Here is a 13,693-nt window from a genome sequence, read left to right as displayed (position 1 = left end):
GTGCCTTCACCTTGGGCTTCGTGGGTGACACATTACCTGAGAAGGTCAAGGTGATGGTGTACTGCTGTGATGTGAGGGCATATATCCCTCCCCCAATGCGGTGCTTTAAGTGCTGGACGTTTGGTGATATGTCTGCCCACTGTACTTCCAGCATCACATGTCGAGATTGTGGACATCCATCCCATCCCAATATTCCATGAGCGTCACCTCCTATCTGTGCCAACTGTGGAGAGCATCATTCCCCTTTCTCACCAGGCTGCAGGATTTTACAGCAAGAAAGGAAAATCATGGTATGCAAGACCCTGGACTGTCTGACCTATACTGAGGCCAAGAGGAAATTTGAATGCCTACATCCTGTGGCTATGATGTCATCTTATGCCGACACTACGAGAACAGTTGTAGCCCCATCAGTTCCACAAGTTCTTCAGCTCTCAGAGCCAGAAGACTACACCTGCCCCCTGGGTGGTGGTGGATCCCTCCCTGTTGCTCCTGCACCACCTACCTTGGGAGCACTGTGCCCCCAGCCATTGGGGACACCAGTCCCCACTTCTCAGCTGAAGAAGTGTAAGTCTTCTTCGTCTTCTGTCGCTAGGAAGGGGTCCCTTATGTCACTCCCTTCCCAGGTTTCTGCTAGTGGGATAGATGACACCTGCCAGTGGCTGATGTGCTCAAAAGCAACTGGTCATAGGGCTTAATGACCATCCTCAGTCCTGGAGACTGAATCAGTGAAGCCCTCCCAGCCTGGGAAACCCAAGGATCAGCGAGAGAAATCCAGAAAGAAGACCCCCAAGACTAAGGGAATTGCGGTGGCACCCACACCACTGCTACCTACAAGCTCTGTGTCTGAGGATGAGGTGTCTGCTGAGGACCTAGATCTCGCCAGACCCTCAGACACAATGGATAGAGCCTGTTCAGGATATACGTCGGTGGTAGCAAGAGACTGAGGCATAGATTGCTTCATTGAGTGTTTCAGGCCTTCCCAGTCTCACGATCACGTCATCCTCCAGTGGAATTGCGGCGGTTTTTTTTCCACCTCCTGGCTGAGCTGCGCCAACTGTTAAGCTATACACCTGCTTTATGCTTTGTCCTCTGGGAAACCTGGTTCCCAGCAGTGTGGACCTCTGCCCTTCGTGGCTGCAGGGGATATTAGAAGAACCATAGCGAATATAATAGACTGTCAGGTGGAGTTAGCGTTTATGTCCTGAACTCGGTATGTAGTGAACCTGTGCCCCTTCAAACTCCTCTTCAAGCTGTGGCTGTCAGGATGCGGATGACACAGGAAATAAATGTCTGGAACGTATATCTCCCTCCAGATGGTGTGGTACCCCTGAACATATTGGCTGCACTGACCGATAAGCTCCCTAAACCTTTCCTACTTTTGGGAGATTTTAACACCCATAACCCACCATGCTTACTGGCCGTGGCAGACATGTCGAAAATTTAGTGTCCCAACTGGACCTCTATTTTTCAAATACTGGGGCCGCCACACAATTCAGTGAGGCTCTTGGTAGTTACTCGGCCATTGACTTATCTATTTGCAGCCCAGGACTTCTCCTGTCTATCCATTGGAGAGCACATGACGACCTGTGTGGTAATGACCACTTCCCCATCTTTCTGTCACTCCCCCAGCTTCATGCCCATGGATTCCTACCCAGATGTGCCTCAAACAAGGCAGACTGGGTAGCCTCCACCTCTATTACTGTTGAATCTCCCCCACATGGTGCCATCGATGATGTGATTGAGCAGGTCACTACAACGATAATTTCTGCGGTGGAAAACTCGATCCCTCGTTCTCTAGGGTGCCGCTAGCGAAAGACAGTCCCTTGGTGGCCGCCGGACGTCGCTGAGGCAATGAAAGAGCGTCGGCGAGCACTACAGCGGCATAAGCAGCACTCTTCCCTTGAGCACCTAATAGCCTTTATGCAGCTCCATACCCGTGTTCGCCTGCTTATAAAACGACGGAAACAGGAGTGATGGGAGAGGTACGTGTCGACCATTGTGTGCCGTAGGTCACTTTTCCAATTCTGGAAGAAGATCAGACGTCTTTTTGGGTACCAGACCCCAACAGGTGTCCCTGGCGTTAACATCAATGACGTGCTCCCTACTGACACAAATGCGATTGTCGAGTACTTTGCTGAGCACTAAGCTCGAGCCTCTGCATTGGAGAACTACCCCCCAGCCTTTCACACCCTCAATCGGTGGATGGAAAGGAAAGTCCTCTCGTTCCCTACATGCCTCAATGAACTCCATTTACAGCGTGGGAGCTCCTCAGCGCCCTTGCACATTGCCCCGACAAAGTCCCTGGGCCGGAGGAGATGCACGGTCAGATGATTAAATATCTCTCGTCTGACTACAAGCGACATCTCCTCGTCAACTTCAACCGGATCTGGTGCAATGGCGTCTTTCCATCGCATTGACGGTAGAGCACCATCATTCCATGGCTAAAACCCGGTAAAAATCCGCTTGATGTGGATAGCTATTGGCCCATCAGCCTCACCAACATTCTTTGTAAGCTGCTGGAACGTATTATGTATCGGCAGTTGGGTTGGGTCCTGGAGTCACGTGGCCTACTGGCTCCATGCCAGGGCGGCTTCCACCAGGGTCGCTCTAACACCGATAATCTAGTACCCTCGAGTCTGCCATCTGAACAGCCTTTTCCAGACGCCAACACCTGGATGCCATCTTTTTTGACTTACGTAACTCATACAATCAGGCGCTTCAGTCCGGAACCGCGCTGCTGCTACGGTCGCAGGTTCGATCCTGCCTCGGGCATGGATGTATGTAATGTCGTTAGGTTAGTTAGGTTTAAGTAGTTCTAAGTCTAGGGGACTGATGACCTCAGATGTTAAGTCCAATAGTGCTCAGAGTCATTTGAACCATTTGGCAAATGCCAGTGAGTACGTCCTATTGCAGTGTCGGATTCCTTTCTTCCGGTGTAGTGCAGCAACTCGACGTGACATGGGCTTAACAAGTCGTTGGAAGTCCCCTGTAGAAATACTGAGAGTCAAGCTGCCCGCTACAGCCGTCCATACCTGCGAAAGTGTTGCAAGTGCAGGATTTTGTGTATGAAGAGACCTCTCAATTATGTTCCATTAATCTCCGATGAGATTCACGTCGGGGCTCTGGGTGGCCGAATCATTCTCTCGAATTGTCGAGAATGTTCTTCAAGTCAATCGCGAACAACAGTGGCCCCGCGACATGGCGCAAAACCATTTATAAAAATTCCGCTGTTGTTTGGGAACGAGTGGCTGAAAACGGTCTCCAAGTAGGCGAACATAACCATCTCCGGCCAATGATATGTTCAGCTGGACAACAGGATCCAGTCCATTCCATCATGTAAACACAGCCTAGACTACTATGGAGCCACCACCGTACTGCACAATGCCTTGTTGACAACTTGGGTCCATGGCTCCGTGGAGTCAACGCAAAACTAGAATCCTACCTTCAGCTCTTACGCACTGACATCCGGACACATCTGATCAGGCAATGGTTTTCCAGTCCCCTAGGATCCAACCGATACGGTTATGAAAAAAATGGTTCAAATGGCTCTGAGCACTATGGGACTCAACTGCTGAGGTCATTAGTCCCCTAGAACTTAGAACTAGTTAAACCTAACCAACCTAAGGACATCACAAACATCCATGCCCGAGGCAGGATTCGAACCTGCGACCGTAGCGGTCTTGCGGTTCCAGACTGCAGCGCCTTTAACCGCACGGCCACTTCGGCCGGCTACGGTTACGACTACAGGTGAGAAGCAGCAAGCGATGTTTTGCTATTAGCAAAGGCTCTCTCGTTGGTCGTCTGCTGCCACAGCCCATTAACACAGAATTCCACCGCACTGTCCTGAAGATACGTTCGTCATACGTCCTACATTGATTTCTGCGGTTATTTCATGCAATATGGCCTGTCTGTTGGCATTCACAACTCTACGCTAACGCCGCTGCTGTCGGTCGTTAAGTGAAGGCTGTCAACCACCGCATTATCTGCAGTATGAGGTTATGGCTGAAATTTTGCATTCTCGGCACACTTTCTCGGACTATTGAATTCCGTAACGGTTCCCGAAATGGAATGTGTCGTGCGTCTGGCTCCAAGTACCACTCGACGTTCATAGTCTATGAAGTCTCGTCATGCGGCCGTTATCACGTCAGACATCTTTTGACATGAATCACCTGAGTACAAATGACAATGCGCTGTCCTTTTACACCGTGTGTAATCTCTATACTACAGCTTTCTGTGTATGAACATTTCGCTATCCTATATTTTTAACCCCAATGTGCATCCAGTTTTCTGCGTGTGTGCATGATGAAGGTTGCAGATGTGAGCAATTATTGTCTTCCATGTTATTATTTCATTGTAATTCTGTCTGAGACAGCAAAGGACTTGGAAGAGCAGTTGAACGGATTGGATAGTGTCTTGAAAGGCGGATATAAGATGAACATCAACAAAAGCAGAACAAGAATAATCGAATGTAGTCGAATTAAGTCGGGTGATGCTGAGGGAATTAGATTAGGAAATGAGACACTTAAAGTAGTAAAGGAGTGTTACTATTTGGGGAGCAAAATAACTGATGATGGTCGAAGTAGAGAGGATATAAAATGTAGGCTGGCAATGGCAAGAAAAGCGTTTCTGAAGAAGAGAAATTTGTTAACATCGAGTATAGATTTAAGTGTCAGGAAGTCGTTTCTGAAAGTATTTGTATGGAGTGTAACCATGTATGGAAGTGAAACGTGGACGATAATTAGTTTAGACAAGAAGAGAATAGAAGCTTTCGAAATGTGGTGTTACAGAAGAATGCTGAAGATTAGATGGGTAGATCACATAACTAATGAGGAGGTATTGAATAGAATTGGGGAGGAGTTTGTGACAAAACTTGACCAGAAGAAGGGATCGGTTGGTAGGACATGTTCTGAGGCATCAAGGGATCACCAATTTAGTACTGGAGGGCAGAGTGGAGGGTAAAAATCGTAGAGGGAGACCAAGAGATGAATACACTAAGCAGATTCAGAACGATGTAGGCTGCAGTAGGTATTGGGAGATGAAGAAGCTTGCACAGGATAGAGTATCATGGAGAGCTGCACCAAACCAGTCTCAGGACTGAAGACCACAACAACAACAACATGTTATTATTCATGAGCTTGACAGTTAATGCGATTTTATGGTTCAAAATGAGTGGCATGAGACCTGAAGTGACATATGTTTCACACCAGATGATGGTCGTTGATCGTAATCGGTAGTAACAAAATATACTGTTCTAATGCGGCCTAGTCTCATGGGGTTCCTGAAAAGAATGTTTCCTTCGTCACCTTATTTTGCCACCGTGAATTGGTAAAGTAAATGCGTCCGAGAAGTACGGGTTTCATCGCATATTGCAGTGATCAACAATCACTCTCGGTTTCAGTAAGTGCTCGGTTGTTGGTCACAGGCTCAGCGTGTCAACAGGTAGCGTTGAGCTTCACTCACCTTGCTGGCGGGCACCACGTCCATGTGCGAGTTGAGCATCACCGCAGGCAGCTGGGGGTCCGTTCCGTCCCATTTCATCACTATCACCGGCTTCCCGCGCACGAACTCGTGAACGAAGAATTCCAGGTCCGTGGATTCCGCCTGAGTCCGGAAGAAGGACACACACGATGCTGCAATAAAAAAAAAAAATAAAATAAAAAAGACGTATTCAGCCGGAAGGTGAGATAACCCAACACTATAATAAATGTGGTGCGATCTGCGTCCAGTAAGTGATGAAAACAGTATTACATGCCAGTGATCTGCAACGTCTTTCGCTGACAAGCGGTTATTTTCATTACCTATGATAGATTTGGAATGGCAGATGTGAATATCGTATGACGCCGATAACTGCGATATCCCACAGAGTGAATTCGGGCACCTGCTGCCATTTCCCTCTTCTCGATTTCTTCGGCCGACACTTGTTTGATGATTTTTCTTACGTTTTGCCAGCAGGAGAGGCAAGCATTGTCAAAGTTTCACTCTCGATTGCTGGTGATGGACTGTCCACCACCATCAGTGGAGGGTGAAGCTTTGACAGCGCCAGCCACGCGTGCTGACGAAACGTTAGAAAAATCGTCAACCAGTTGGCCGAAGAAATCGAAACAGAAGCCAACAGGCAGTTTGTCAACAAGTGGCCACGAAAGCCTAAACAATTTTCGTATTACTCTTCCGCTCACACCGGCCTCTTTCCTTCCTGTATTTGCAGAGTGTAGGTGAGTGTAACGGATGCATGTAAAGAGTTATAGTAGGTTTGTGTTGCACACTGATGACAGGGAAGGCAGAGGGGGATACCTGGTGCCGGAAAATACCTTTTCTGTTTTAGTCGCAAGTCATCTGAATGGTTTGGTGCGGACCGCCATAAATTCTTTTCCTGGGCCAACCTCTTCATTTCAGAGTACCAGTTGCACCCGACGTCCTGAATTATTTTCTGTGTGTATTCCAATCTCTGTTTTCCTCTACAGTTCTCAACCTCTGCAGGTCCCACTAATACAACGTAAATTATTTCTGATGTCTTAGCAGATGTCCTAATATCCTGTCCCTTCTTCTTGGCAGTATTTTCCATATATTCCTCTCCTTGCCAATTCTCCGAAGAGCCTCATTCCCTACCATATCAGTCTACCTAATTTTCAACATTATTTTGTAGCACCACATCTCACATACTTCAATTGTTTTCTTTTCCGGTAGGCCGAGCGGTTCTAGGCGCTTCAATCTGGAACCGCGTGACCGCTACGGCTGCAGGTATGAATCCTGCCTCGGGCATGGATGTGTGTGACGTCCTTAGGTTAGTTAGGTTTAAGTAGTTCTAAGTTCTAGGGGACTGATGACCTCCGATGTTAAGTCCATAGTGCTCATAGCCATTTAGATTTTCTCTTCCGGTTTTCGCACTGTCCATGTTTCACTAAAATGCCATGCAGTGTTCTAAACGTACATTCTCAAAAATTTCCTCCTCGATTTAAGCCCTATCTTTGGTACCAGTAGGTTTCTCTTGCCCAGGATCTGCCCTTTTTGCCAATGCTTGTCTGCCTTTTATGTCCTCCTTCCTCCGTCCGTCATGGGTTATTTATCGGCCTATCTAGCAGAATTCCTTAAGGTATCTCCTTCGTTATCACCAACACTGATGTTAAATTACTATTGGTTTTTGTTTCTGCTATTTCTCATTACTTTAGTTTTTGTTGAAATTGTTAAGCTCCTCGTCGACCTCTTTACTTTCGTCTTTCTTCGGTTTATTCTCAACCTGTATTCTGTACTGATTAGATTGTTCACTCAGTTCGCTAGAGCCTGTAATTCTTATTCATTTACAATTAGGTCAGCAGTGTCATCAGCGAATATTACCACTGATATCCTTTCACCTTGAATTTTATTTCTACTCTTGAACCTTTCTTTTATTTCCGTCATTGCTTCATCGATGTGTAGAGTGAGCAGTAGGGGTGAAAGACTACATTCCTGTCTTACACCGTTTTTAATCGGAGCACTTTCTTGGTCTTCCACAGTTATTGTTCCCTCTTGCCTCTTGTACATATTGCATACTGCCCATCTTTCCCTGCAGCTTACCCCTATTTTTGTTAGAACCTTGAAGATCTTGCCCTGCTTCACATTTGTCGAGCGCTTTTTCCAGGTCGGCAAATCCTACGAATGTGTTTGGATTTTTCTTTGTACAAAAAATGTATGTGAAATCTTATGGGATTTAACTGCTAAGGTCATCAGTCCCTAAGCTTACACACTACTTAACCTAAATTGTTCTAAAGACAAACACACACCCATGCCCGAGGGAGGCCTCGAACCTCCGCCGGGACCAGCCGCAAAGGCCATTACTGCAGCGCCTCAGACAGCTCGGTTAACCCCTCGCGGTGGTTTTTCTTTGGCCTTGCTTCCACTATCAACGGCAACGTCAGAGTTGCCTTTCTGGCGCACTCTGGATACTATTCGGGTTACTAACGTGGATGCATGAGCTGATAAGAAAACTGGGCGATAATTCTCTCACATAGAATAATAAACTCGAATACCGCCGAAGGAGCCGTTGAGTTAAACGTACCCATCCGACAGCCAGTTACAGTCAACAGTGTCACATGCATTCACACCATGAGGTAGTGCAGAGAGGTTTGGAGCTGAATCCAGATCACTGACACGGAGAGTGGTGATGAGGACCATACGCATTACCTCTCCTCCCCTTCATGGCGAAGCACTGGCAGCGAAAATTTTCCACCACTAACATTCAAAACAGCATACCACCCACGAGTTAATGATGACGGCTAGGGAGACGTGTTATTTCAACAGTGCGAGGAACATAGGACTGAAATAATGGGCATTAACGAAGAAGTAATTTAGTGAACACAATATCCGTTTTTTTCGACACGACAGCGCGCTAAAAAGTAAAGCCGCCGAATTCTTATGTGGAAACTTTTACAGCTTTTTAAGTAAAATAAATATAATTAACATTCTACATGTTTAATCTTTATGTTTACATTTTTATTTCTCAACATAGCCCTGGCGATGAACAGATTTCTCCCAACGAGGGACGAGTTTGTTGATACCCTCACTGTAGAACGTTTGACTTTGTTGACGGAGCCACAACGTCACATCTGCTCGCATCGCTTCATTGCTACCAAAGTGAAATTCTCGATGGTGATCTTTAAGTTTTGGAACCAGAAGAATATCGGATGGGGCCAAGTCGGGACTGCTTGGAGCATGATAGCGAACCGAAGGGTCAGTTTGCTGCAGATATCGCAGCGCTCGTATGTGAACCGGCATTATCCATACTAAATGAGAGAATACTCCGTATGTGCACGAACTCTTCGCATTCGAAACTCGGTTTCAGCACTCTGTTTCTCACGCACCGACATATGTATGTTACACATTGCTATGTTACACGCTACAACTCGGAGCCCTTAAGCAGCAGGGGGCTGCAAATATATATATACACGAAGAATAAAGACGTACAATTTTAATCAAGTTTTATTTAGAAAGCTTTAAGGGTTTTCGCATAAAACATTCGTAGGCATTTCTTGTGAGCAGGCCTTCGTACTTCGTAATAAAATCGTTACGTTCAAGAACAATCTACAACTGCGTTGGCGTTTAGTGACATTTGGAAGGAAAATATTTTTTCATTTAATTTCTACTTTTACGATTTATCCCATCTGGATCTCGAACAATTTGATTGTGGCACTATTAATTACTCTCTGTTTACTACGATAGTTAAAATGAAACTAATAAAGAACAATTATAGTACACGCAACGATAGTCTAATATCAAAAGCAACGTGAACTGAGTAATCACCTGGCATGAAACGTCACGTAATATTCATATGCGTCGTTTTGTAATTGCTATGGAAGACAACAGGGCCATAATAAATATCAAGGATGAAACAATGCTTTGTTTAGTTAAATTCATAAATATTGGCGAATAAATCCAATAGAATGAACTGCGGAAAGTGGTTTTATCCCCAAGACTCACGGAAATCCAAGCAGCATTACAGGGCACGAGACACGTGTACATACACTCCTGAAAACTGAAATAAGAACACCGTGAATTCATTGTCCCAGGAAGGGGAAACTTTATTGACACATTCCTGGGGTCAGATACATCACATGATCACACTGACAGAACCACAGGCACATAGACACAGGCAACAGAGCATGCACAATGTCGGCACTAGTACAGTGTATATCCACCTTTCGCAGCAATGCAGGCTGCTATTCTCCCATGGAGACGATCGCAGAGATGCTGGATGTAGTCCTGTGGAACGGCTTGCCATGCCATTTCCACCTGGCGCCTCAGTTGGACCAGCGTTCGTGCTGGACGTGCAGACCGCGTGAGACGACGCTTCATCCAGTCCCAAACATGCTCAATGGGTGACAGATCCGGAGATCTTGCTGGCCAGGGTAGTTGACTTACACCTTCTAGAGCACGTTGGGTGGCACGGGATACATGCGGACGTGCATTGTCCTGTTGGGACAGCAAGTTCCCTTGCCGGTCTAGGAATGGTAGAACGATGGGTTCGATGACGGTTTGGATGTACCGTGCACTATCCAGTGTCCCCTCGACGATCACCAGTGGTGTACGGCCAGTGTAGAAGATTGCTCCCCACACCATGATGCCGGATGTTGGCCCTATGTGCCTCGGTCGTATGCAGTCCTGATTGTGGGGCTCACCTGCACGGCGCCAAACACGCATACGACCATCATTGGCACCAAGGCAGAAGCGACTCTCTTCGCTGAAGACGACACGTCTCCATTCGTCCCTCCATTCACGCCTGTCGCGACACCACTGGAGGCGGGCTGCACGATGTTGGGGCGTGAGCGGAAGACGGCCTAACGGTGTGGGGTACCGTAGCCCAGCTTCATGGAGACGGTTGCGAATGGTCCTCGCCGATACCCCAGGAGCAACAGTGTCCCTAATTTGCTGGGAAGTGGCGGTGCGGTCCCCTACGGCACTGCGTAGGATCCTACGGTCTTGGCGTGCATCCGTGCGTCGCTGCGGTCCGGTCCCACGTCGACGGGCACGTGCACCTTTCGCCGACCACTGGCGACAACATCGATGTACTGTGGAGACCTCACGCCCCACGTGTTGAGCAATTCGGCGGTACGTCCACCCGGCCTCCCGCATGCCCACTATACGCCCTCGCTCAAAGTCTGTCAACTGCACATACGGTTCACGTCCACGCTGTCGCGGCATGCTACCAGTGTTAAAGACTGCGATGGAGCTCCGTATGCCACGGCAAACTGGCTGACACTGACGGCGGCGGCGCACAAATGCTGCGCAGCTAGCGCCATTCGACGGCCAACACCGCGGTTCCTGGTGTGTCCGCTGTGCCGTGCGTGTGATCATTGCTTGTACAGCCCTCTCGCAGTGTCCGGAGCAAGTATGGTGGGTCTGACACACCGGTGTCAATGTGTTCTTTTTTCCATTTCCAGGAGTGTATATTAATGCCAAAATTCTCCATGCAACACCAACATCTAACTAATACATCTGTAGCCCGTTTGACATCTGCTGAAGACAGTATTGCTACTCAGTGCATAAATTGGTTGAAAGCACCGATGATGGCTGTTAATCAGTTGAAATCGATTTGCAAAAGTGAATAAATAAAACATGATTTTTTGACTGGTTGCTGCATATTTGGTAATTTTATATTTTCGTGTTCGCATGTCCCTTTTCTGATGATAAACAATCAGTATCAGCTAATTTGGCAGAATAATCGTCCTAGAGTCTCGAACCAGTAAAGAAAAGATTACAGGTATAAAAAGCAATGTAACTGAGAAGAGGAAACTTGGTATTCTATTTCCATGCGTAAACCTCTGTGAGCCAAACTTTGTTATGGTCTGTGCTTAGTATCTGTGGTAAGAACATTACTGCTAGAGTGGATAAAAACGACACCGTGTCTCTACTTTTAACATGCAGTGCATTTGGTTTGATGACTATGTCCACAGCAGCGTATTGTGGCCCCAGAATAGTGGAGTTAAAATAAATATAATGAGAAAGATGGTACGATGCCATTGTGCAGACAAGGAATTGTTAAGCAAGGATTCCAATCTTTGCGCCAACTCATGTTAACAGCAGGACTGCATGTAATTGCGAAATCCCCTTTCTCGCCGTAGGATAATCTAAGATAGAAATAAGGTGATGGCGAACTGTTTCTGATGATGAAATGTTATGGAAGCGCGGAAAATAAGATCTTTCGTGCCGAAACAACAGCGGACTAACATTGACGCTAATGTCCTGTGCTGATGTCAGAACGCCCGCGCAATGTCTTATGTGCTGAAGACACATGGAATTGCAGGCAGCTATAAGGGGGTAGAATGGGCTCCTAACGTACTGGGTTCTAAGTACTGCTTTTAGAAAAGAGTAGACTATTTGCTGGCACATATCTTTTTTTTGATATGGCAACATAGTGCACAAGTATTTATTACAGTCACGTTTCGCCAGCCTTGTGCATTGTGAACAGGCAAGTCATTATGCAGTCGACATAATTAATGTGCCGGCCGCGGTGGCCTTGCCGTTCTTGGCGCTTCAGTCTGGAACCGCGTGACCGCTACGGTCGCAGGTTCGAATCCTGCCTCGGGCATGGATGTGTGTGATGTCCTTAGGTTAGTTAGATTTAAGTAGTTCTAAGTTCTAGGGGACTGATGACCTAAGATGTTAAGTCCCATAGTGCTCAGAGCCATTTGAACCATAATTAGTGTAAAGGCAATGGAAACTAACTGACGGTCAACACTGGGTTAGATAACACGCTAAGCTATGTATGCACAAGATAACACATGAATGTGAAAATTTCCAAAGTTGCTCGATCATCTCGTAAAGACCGACACCGCTTCTCGACACGATAAATCAGTCTTCGTTACCTGAAATACCGACATAACTGTGCTGAAATATATATTGGCCACACCATGAATTACGTATTTGTGCTATTTTAGTGCAAGAGTCACAGCTTAAGTTCAGCTTTCAGTGCGTTTTTCTCAGTCTGTTAAAAGACAGGTGTTTGAGCACCATAATAATCTAATATCTGGATTTAATAATGGGCGCAAAAGTGATACTAAGACGGAAAGTCTAACAATTAAAGAGTCAGAAGTTCCTTTGAACTACTTACAATTAAGATTAAGATAGAAAATTAGTGAAGGCTGGAATTGTTCGTTGTCTCCACTCCACATTTTAAATATAATTCTTGTTGAATCCTGAGAGTTTCTTGGACAAATTTTCTAATTGATGTGTGTCTGGTCGTGCTGTAGTACGGAAATAGCTGCGTCTGTCTTTAGTATAGATTACGCAAGAATATTTGTTTTTTCAGACCTATAAGACATACTTTATCAATAGAAGACACTTCCCAACCAAACTTTAAAGTCTTGAACCTCTACCGCTGTAGTCTTTAAACATCCAAAGTACCACAGCTAGTATTCAAACGTAATAATTTCTTAAACTCTTTAGGATAATATGATAAATGGGAGACAGTGCAGAAGATTAAGGACTAGTCTGGATTTTAAACAAAATTTACAAAAGCATCAACAGCGTGTGAATTTAAAACTTAAGGGCTACGACAGGGACCATACAGCTTCAAATTAAGTTAAAGTCCGGTGAACAACTTCTTGTTACATATAACCAACGGGCTTGGCAGTATCAAATTGAATACGTAGGAACTGGGTCCTGGAATCATACTCAGCTTTTTGAAGTGTATTCCTGTATTTTCCGTTAATGTAGAGCGCAAAACCCTTTCTCACGGTATAGGTGTCACTGTTATAAATGTTACTTTTGCTAAACACGGTTATCGACAGGTAAAGGAGCCTAAGCATTTGTAATATTTTCCCAAGGTTGGTTACACTACTGGCCATTAAAATTACTGCACCAAGAAGAAATGCAGATGATAAACGGGTATGCGTTGGACAGATATATTATACTAGAACTGACATGTGATTACATTTTCACGCAACTTGGGTGCATAGATCCTGAGAAATCAGTATCCAGAACAACCACCTCTGGCCGTAATAACGGCCTTGATACGCCTGGGAATTGAGTCAAACAGAGCTTGGATGGCGTGTACAGGTACAGCTGCCCATGCAGCTTCAACACGATACCACAGTTCATCAAGAGTAGTGACTCGCGTATTGTGACTAACCAGTTGCTCGGCCACCATTGACCGCATGTTTTCAATTGGTGAAAGATCTGGAGGATGTGCTGCCCAGGACAGCAGTCGAACATTTTCTGTATC

General features: G+C 46.0%; 1 protein-coding gene across 1 annotated transcript in view; it reads right to left on the bottom strand.

Moving 5' to 3' along the window:
- LOC126416910 (aminoacylase-1-like) overlaps positions 1-13,693 on the bottom strand; it is a 67,081-nt gene that overhangs the window by 47,178 nt on the left and 6,210 nt on the right. Inside the window, exon 2 of the mRNA XM_050084792.1 lies at positions 5,461-5,630. Within this exon, the coding sequence (XP_049940749.1) occupies positions 5,461-5,630 (170 nt within the window). The remainder of the gene's footprint in view (positions 1-5,460; positions 5,631-13,693) is intronic.

Source organism: Schistocerca serialis, chromosome 8 (genome assembly GCF_023864345.2).
Source record: "Schistocerca serialis cubense isolate TAMUIC-IGC-003099 chromosome 8, iqSchSeri2.2, whole genome shotgun sequence".
Taxonomy (NCBI): domain Eukaryota; kingdom Metazoa; phylum Arthropoda; class Insecta; order Orthoptera; family Acrididae; genus Schistocerca; species Schistocerca serialis.
This window is presented reverse-complemented; position numbering and strand designations above follow the sequence as displayed.